This window comes from Boleophthalmus pectinirostris, unplaced genomic scaffold (assembly GCF_026225935.1).
Source record: "Boleophthalmus pectinirostris isolate CB_2022bp ecotype Guang Dong unplaced genomic scaffold, ASM2622593v1 HiC_scaffold_9, whole genome shotgun sequence".
Lineage (NCBI taxonomy): Eukaryota > Metazoa > Chordata > Actinopteri > Gobiiformes > Gobiidae > Boleophthalmus > Boleophthalmus pectinirostris.
In genome coordinates, this window is record NW_026571541.1 from 27,521,289 (window position 1) to 27,529,933 (window position 8,645).

The 8,645-nt window shown below is 37.9% G+C and overlaps 1 protein-coding gene across 1 annotated transcript; it reads right to left on the minus strand.

Moving 5' to 3' along the window:
- Window positions 1–417: 417 nt before the first annotated feature.
- rps6kb1b (ribosomal protein S6 kinase b, polypeptide 1b) lies at window positions 418–8,453 on the minus strand. Its single transcript, XM_020937676.2, has 15 exons — window positions 8,296–8,453; window positions 7,424–7,467; window positions 7,227–7,347; window positions 7,087–7,155; window positions 4,955–5,102; window positions 4,768–4,825; window positions 3,839–3,939; window positions 3,070–3,160; window positions 2,909–2,999; window positions 2,725–2,832; window positions 2,582–2,644; window positions 2,222–2,299; window positions 1,806–1,913; window positions 1,622–1,734; window positions 418–1,552 (listed from the first exon to the last, which is right to left on the minus strand). The coding sequence occupies exons 1-15, from the start codon at window positions 8,362–8,364 to the stop codon at window positions 1,297–1,299; spliced, it is 1,518 nt and encodes a 505-aa protein (XP_020793335.1). The 5' UTR covers window positions 8,365–8,453; the 3' UTR covers window positions 418–1,296.
- Window positions 8,454–8,645: the final 192 nt, after the last annotated feature.

Consider the following 8,645-nt stretch of genomic DNA (forward strand, 5'->3'; position numbering starts at 1 on the left):
TTCCCAATCAAATTCCCAATCAGCGCTGTTTTAACACAAACTCATGAAATTATGTGATTCTATCATTATATAATGTAATGTCATAGTAATTATGCACTTAAGACTCACAGATGAGTCAAGTCAAGAATTGCACTTATTTATGTATGAGTGGTATGTTTAAAGTAGTATATTTTTATTCATAAAAAGATTGATGATATTAGAGTGCATGTGTCTATTGCTGCTTTGTACAGACTTTGGTATATTAAAATACAAAGTCTGCAAAGCTATTCCAACAAGGGAATAGTTTTGGGCTTGATAGATTGACAGACCTCCTGGCAGTAGTGCACTGCTGCACATGCTCTTTTCAGCGTTATTCACTTTATTGAAAGGTTTTATTTGTGCTTTAAAACATTAAAATGAACAACATGGACACACAAGAGTATTTAAAGAAATTTATTTTGTACTTGCTTTTCAGGAACTCTAAAATGTCCCTCCTAAACAAGTTAATGCTGATGCAAGTGGCTGGAAAATTCTGCTCCAGCCTTAAGTATCAAAGCCCCACATCTAGGTTGTGACACAGGCTGTGTCAGATCCACTGCAGGCCTGTGCGTTGGACTATCCACGTCTCAACCACATTGGCCTGGGTCTGAATGAGCGCAGAGCTGCCTCAGGCTGACTGAAGCTGACTGATGTCTGCTGATGTATCAACTGTTCTCTAGGGAACCTCTCCTTTGTAGAATGATCTGATGACCAAGCCACGGTTTCACTAGGCATCCACATTACCAGCACTTGTGGGCATTAGGCTCTTGATGATTTATTTGTTGATGGCTAGCATAGTTGATGCCCCAAGTTTGCAACATGTCTTCAAACAAAACTATAGCCCTCAACTTCTTAACTGCAAATTGACCACTATGTGTCATTATTTTCACATTACATCCACTTAACCTCACACAAGAGCCAGGAAGCATTCGTGTATGAACAACCCCACTGGAAGAAATTACTGGCATTCATTCAGATAGCACAAAGCACTTCAGATATTGTCTGGGATTTCCCCTCCATTTCTCAGTTTTCCTGATATTTGGGGGGTTCAGAAGACTGAGGTCATGTGACCTTAGCACAATGATACCAAAGATATAAAGATGTAGCTCTTAACTGCAACAGAGTTTAACACAAACTCCAGGCTGTCAGTAAATGTAGTGTAAGGATGTGCAATTTTGATTATTCATTGTCTATAGCATCCCCCGTTTTTGCTTTGTTAAAAAAAAATCAAAGGAAGAAAGTCATGAAGTGAGAATCTCTCCTAATGAAGCAGGTGGGTCATAGGTTCATACGTAGATGCTCAGGTCGTTTGGCTACCACCGGGTAGGTCTGCTGCTTCATCTGGGCCAGGTTAAGTCCTGCAGGCTGACGGATGGGCAGAGGGGCAGAGGCCTCCGAGCTGCTGCTCACGTCCATCTGCTCCGGAGTGGACACCTCCATGGCCTGGTCCTGAGGGGGCTGTGGCACACTGGAGCCTAACCCTGTGAGGAGGGGGCTGCGAGTCCAGCATTCTGGGCCAGAGAACTTCACCGGGCTGAATCAAAGCATATTGTTAGCAGATGCTTAATGGACACAAGACACACAAAGTTTATTGAGAACATACCTGAGGGGTGTCCTGGGACTACCCATAATCCTCCGCGGCGACCGGATTTTTGGTTCAAATGAAAACTTTTCTTTGATGTTTTCTAACACTGATGGTGCGACATAAGTAAACCCCTGAAACGAGAGGCATGTTTATCAGAAAAATATTTCTATATTTCCATCTTTTAACACATTGAGTCAATTACCAGAAAAGCTTGATTGGCACTTTCACTGAGTGTGGAGTCATCAGGGCTGTCTACTGGTGTCTGACTGGTGAATTTAGAGTCAAACTGACTCACGTCATCTGCTGATTGCTGAGGAAAAGATGGAAAAGGTTAAGAGAGGACACTAGAATCTGCTCTTTACAATGGATTTCACTTTTTTTTGTCTGTATATGTAAAAAGCCCACTAAAAGAGGAATTAATCTTAAAAGGGTCGTATGATGTAAAATTTACTTTTTCATCTTTGAATCGAATTATGTTGTATTCCTGAACTGTATTCACTTATATTTCCTGTATTTTTCTTGCACATCCTGCTAATGCCTAATGTTGGTCCTTTACATGTCAACACATCTAGCTTTTCATCTTATATTATGTTGTTCTGCTCATCCTCCATTACTCACCAAGATGGGCTTGAAAGGAGGCTCTACTTTCCGAGCAAGTAAATCCTCCCAGTTAATGTGTCGAAAGAAAGGATGGGCCTACAAGACAGAAAGAGTTAAACGGCAAGACCAAGATTCTGTTGTAGAACTGATGTTCACAGTGTAAATAGGTCGACTTATGAGGGTTCCTTGTAGAGTAATTGGCAAAATTGTCAATACAATTCATTTCATACACATGCCACGATTCGATATATCATGGTACTAAAACAATAATAAACTAATAATAATATAGCCAACTACACCTTCACAAGAACAATTTTTTTTAATCAAGAGAATAGTGAATGTAACTCATGAAGTTTTTCTTACACCCCTAATACCCACCTGCACTTCAGTGGCATCTCCTGGCCCAGCACCCAACCGCGATGAAGCATTTCTTTTGAGCAACTAAAACATAAATAGACAATTTATTTTAAACACATTAAACCATGTGTCTTGTAACACAATCAAAATTTATATTATGATACCCGTTTAAGGAGATCCCGAGCTTCTTGTGTGAGGTAGGGTGGGAGGTTAAGCTTGCACTTTAAGATCTTGTCAATGGTCTTCTTTCGGTTTTCACCAGTAAATGGGGGCTGAATGGGAAAATTCAATTTAAGCACCATTTCCTCCTTGACAGCTTTAAACAAATGTGTATATAATGAAACTGACCGCTCCTGTAAGCATGTCATACATCAGAGCACCCAGACTCCACCAGTCGACCGCTCTGTTGTGTCCGCTTCTCATTAGGATTTCTGGTGCCCTAAAACAGAGACACAGATCAGACTCCATAGATGTCACGTATGATTTAGTTATGGTTTATTTTTACCTACATGTATTCAATAGTCCCACAAAATGTATGTGTCACAGTGCCATCGTGAATAGACTCCTTACAGAGGCCAAAGTCTGTCAACTTTACATGGCCTGCAAAGAAAAGAGACTAAGAAATACAAGGGTAACATACTACTGTAAAAAGTTGTTAATGTAGTATTCTTAAAGGTGCACTGTGTAATTTTCATAGTGGAGGGTCTGTCACCTGCTTGTTTCTATGGATATGCCATTGAAATATTCCTCAGTATGACATTAAACAGCTCTACTTTACATTTATTAAATTACAGGTGGTTTTATAGCTCATAAATACCAAGAAAAACAAGCATTGTGACTGAACGGTATTGCCTCTCCACACATCTGACCTGACTTGGTCTAGTTTGGTCTCCGTGAAGATAGAAAAGGTTAAAACCATAAAGTGAAACACTCCAGGCAAAGCAATAACATCACCATGAAGAAAAGCAAAAGGAGAAAACAGACCCTCCGCCAGAAAAGTTACACAATGCACCTTTAAGGCTTGTCAAAAATAATTCCTGTGTAAGGTTTGGAATCCTTTATCTTGACAGTTTTGAAGTTTCTCCTTAGGATTATAAGACAAAGTGACTGTTCCAGCTCTAACAGTGTAACAAAGGCATAGAAAACAGATTTGTCCAGACTTAGCAATGCATTAAGGTAAGGAATTAACATACATACATACATTTTTGAGTCAGCAGATTTAGTTTTACTGCAGAAACGTAAGCTTAAACCCAAGTATATACAGTAACATTGCCTCACCTTGGTTGTTGAGCATAATATTCTCTGGCTTTAGGTCTCTATAAATTATGCCTTTCTGGTGCAAATGTCCCAGCGCCATGGAAATTTCAGCCAGATAAAAACTGTACAAACACATTTCAATGCAAACAACATTTTAAAAAGGTATTTACTTTAGAGCATTTTGAGCTTTGGAGTAATAATGCAGCGTTACTCAAACATGTATGAATGAAAAAGCACAACTATACATATGCTTTTGGGGAGTTAATAGCAATCTAAGATGGCTTAATGCTCTCAAGAGTCAATTTTGAGTAATATAGGACCTTTCAAAAATGCCCACATGTACTAAAAATGGCAATAATTTTCTGCAGAATTTGATAGCTGCAATCGTGTTTTTAGTTATTAATTATTAAGAGTGTGCAAAAATATCGAAATAGTGATATATTGTATCGTTTAATGTGTATAGTATCGGTATCGTGGGCTGGTGTATAGATATATATCACCTAAAGTATTTTTTGCTATATTTTGTTTAATTATTTTGTTACAGTGCCACAGTTTTGTTGGTTGTTCAGTGGAAGGAAAGTCATTTATGCGACACATTTGACATTTTCACAGTTTTGATGATTAAAATGGCCGTTTTTCATTTGAACTTAGCACAAGAAGCGGTTTAACATAGACTTTTACTATCACAGCCATGATTTAACCATTATTTTTTATTGAACAGTATCAAATCGATTTGAAATATATCATACCAAATTGAAAGTGCACTGTACCGAGATATGTATCGTATCGTGGCCTATGTATCGAGATATGTATCGTATCAGCAACTTCGTAATGATACACAGCCTTATTAATTATGAACTAGTGTTATAAAGATGCAACAGAATGAATAGTTCCCAGTACAAATCTCACTTTAATACAAAATGTCCTATTATCAGATGGATGTTACTCACCAGGCTGTGTCTTCCATAAAGATGCCCTCCCTCTCCAGCTGCATGAAAAGCTCTCCACCTGAAACATGATACATACACTGTAAATAGTGGCAGTAAAAATAGGTTGATTTCCTGTTAGGGGGAAGACCAGTTAGGGAAGAAAATGTATGTATGTTGGTAAAATTTGTGTAAGTTTGTGTGTACTGACCACTTAAGTATTCCAGGATGAGATAGAGCTTTCCTCCAGTCTGGAAAGCATAAATGAGGTCGACTATAAAGGGATGCTTCACCTCCTCCAGGATGTTTCTCTCTGCCTTCGTGTGGGCGGTGTCCTTGGCATTACGGACAATCATAGCCTGAACACAAGCAGAGCGTAAATTGAGTTACTGAAGGTCCTATATTACACAAAATTGAGTCTTGTGAGCTTTAAACCTTGTTAGAATGTAGTTAAAACATAACTGGAGTTGTTGTTTCATTCACACATGTTTGAGAAACCCTTATAATTAATTTGTCTACATCCCTAGACCTCAAAATACTCTGTTCCACCTTGCGATGTCATGAAGCGGTAGTTCCAAGTTAGTTCAAGAGCTACCTTTTACCTTTTGTTCAGTAGAGCAAATTCAGGGCTGAAATTATCCAAATGATTCAAGTGAAGGAATATGGAGTTTAAAAACACAATGGATGGAGCACTTCCTGTATTACCACGACATCACAAGGTGGAATGAAATGGTATATGCAGGGTTTGTGTGTTAAATATGTGTGAATGAAACAAAACACAACTCCAGGTATGTTTTTAAAGAAGAAAACAACATTATAACAATAAGATCAGAAAATAGCGTAATATGGGCCCTTTAAAGCATTGTTTTTTTGGGGGGGTCTCCTTGTCATGATCTGCATGTAGGCTGAAATGTGAAGATGTGTTTTGTATAATTTCTTATCTTTTTGTAATTATTTTATTGACTATTTAGTTCCAGTATTGCTGGTTCAACTGAATGTTAAAAAGAAAAAGAAATGGGCTGAATTTACTGTCCAAATAGGCGACTTATAAAGACCTTTTATTGCTGGTTCAATTACTGTTTTTCATTGTTTAAAACTTGAGTAATACGAATTGTTCAAAGAGACACGATTACTCAGTCAGCAATAAAATATCCTCATTAATGTTCAGTTATGGTCAAATCCACCTTTATTTTGTGATTTACGAGAAATGTTAATTGACTTGGGTCGCAAAGGTTTATGACTTCTAAAATATGGGTCCCTAGAAAAAAAGTCTGGGAAACATTGCTTCAAAGTGTAAGTTTACCTACTATAGTGATTACAAGTTTGTGTTACATCTTACCACACTAAATACTTCTAGCGGCTCCAGGTTAAATATTTAAACTGTATTTAACCTATATTTCTCGGTATTACACAATTGATCATTATGGCTGTTGTTATGAGCGTGTAACTTTTAGCAAAAAGCTGAAAAGTTAATTAACAACAAAGTTACGCCAAGACTTTAATAGATATGCGACCATTGCAGTATTTTATATGCAATTGTGAAAAGAAAAACAGCTTACTCTTAGCCTTACTTGGCACTGTGTAATCTAGCTGTAAAAATCAGTTACATTCTTCCTCTTAGGCCATTACACCTATTGCATAACGATTAAAGCCATAAAGAGGGGATATGTACAAGTCTTGCACACTGCAGTCTCTACTATACACCAGCTTTTTAATGTTGTAGTTCTTCCAGTATTTTATGTCCATTCTATGTATTCTATTAATAATATCCTTTGCTTAACTAAGACAAAGGTGTGTTTAATGTACTTTTGTAACTTTGTGTTTATTACTGAATTGACCAATAAATAAATAAATAAATAAAGTAATAAATTAATAAAGTTAATCTTTACTATTGCCAACCAGTGTGCAAAACAGCTATCCCGCTCTCTAAATCATTTTTCATGTTTTACTTCATAACTTTCACAAGGCAAGTATGGACAGATTTTCTTGGGAACATACAAGACCAGACCCTAACTAGTTTCTATCGGTTATGTAATTTTAAGATTGACAATTGCTGTTTGAGATGTCCAGTCTTTAAAGGGTCACTCAGGTCATTTCTAGCCAGCCAAGCAGAATCAGTAGCTGGAACTTGCAGATTCTAAAAGCAAATCTTTGGCTGCAGTGGAGCAGGAACAATGGCAATGTACCAAGGAGCAGCACAACTTTGCCCCATCACTGCCTTCAAGGACAGCCAATATTTACAGACACATGTAATTTAACGTCTTACTCACACTCACTCATTTTATCTGTTATAGTAGCATGATGAAGTACATGGATGAGAGCAATAAGAGTATAAATCTTTACCTTTTTTAAAACCTTCATAGCAAATATTTTTCCTGATGCTGCTCCAACAACTTTTCTGACTTGAAAAACCTATCCAAGAAGAAATTTAATCAATGAACATTTTAGTAAAGATCAGAGATTGCTGAGGTCTATAATAGTACCTTTCCATATCCGCCTTTCCCCAAAACCCGCAAGAGTTCAAAGCACTCAGGTCTGATGTTCTCCGTGCCCTGGTTGACGTTGTCCTCAGATATTTCAATCTTCTCACAGCCTTCCATGTTACTGGAGATATAAATCAATGTGAGTAAAACACTTTTCTCACACAATAATTCACTTAAGTAAAAATAATATTACTTACAACTCAAATCCACTGCACTGATCCATGAAGTCATTGATTTGAGACTAGAAAAAAAAGTCACAAGCTTACAGTAATAGTTCATATCAAAATGACCAAGAACTACATTTTTAAAAGGTTATTTATGCACCTCTGGTGCTGGGATTTTGCAGTGAGAGGCTGGGGCCTACACAAGTATTGCTCAATATTTGCTACATACACATCAACATGAGGCAACATGTTTAACAGAATAATTTAACATCAAAAGAAGCGTCATGAAAGAATGAAAGTGAAAGATGGACTTCCCAAACTAGTTGGTTATTTGTTATTATTATTACTTTTAAAAGGATGAGAGTTACTCAGAATTAAGTTTACTAGACAAGACAAACAATACATCTATAAAGCACAGAAAAATCTTTGCAAATGTTCTTCACGTGGCATAATTGTGGTGTTGGTGAGTTTATAGAATAAAATAAACAGTGCAACAGTCTGTTGTAGTGTAAAAGTGTGCAGCCATAATAAACTGTTGCATACACACAGAGACACATTTTTCTGTGCAGTGTATTTTTCCGATTAAAGATAATCGGTGCTGCAGACCGATATTTACGGTGATACCGGTGTGTGCTCGCTCCTTTGTTTATGGCCTAAATAACACTGGTGAGTGTTGACAGCTCTGTTGTGGGAGCTGTCAGGCTCACGTTGCAGCACTAGCGTTAGCCTCTGCAGCTAAAGTTGCTAAGCCTGTTTAAGGCCTGGATGCTGAGCTGCAGAAGCAGGCCTTCTGTGGCTGCTGGCACTTTACCAGGCTAACTCCGCTCAGATTAGCAGGCTACTGTGCAGCTGAGTTTCAGCATGACAACTAATGCAATTATGTCAGACGTATCTGTCTATGGTACCTCTTCGATCTCATCATCGGAAACATTTTCCTCCGGCTGGTCCAAATCAATGTCAAACACTCCCGCCATAGTTGTTTTCCTCGCACCACTCTGTCAAACAGCAGAAGATCTGCAGGCGTCCGCCTCATGGACAAACACACTCCGCCGCCATAACCGGCTACTACACTGAGCATGCGCAGTGCGGAGGGACTCTGAGGGGCCAAACTATTTGATATTCATAAATTCACCAAGGAAATATTTTTAATATTCTACTTGCCCTTTTTATTTGTATAAATCTGCACTAGTGGTTTGCATAATTGTTTTCGCAGTTAAAAGGTGTAATATAATAACACTTAAAACGTTTAACTAAA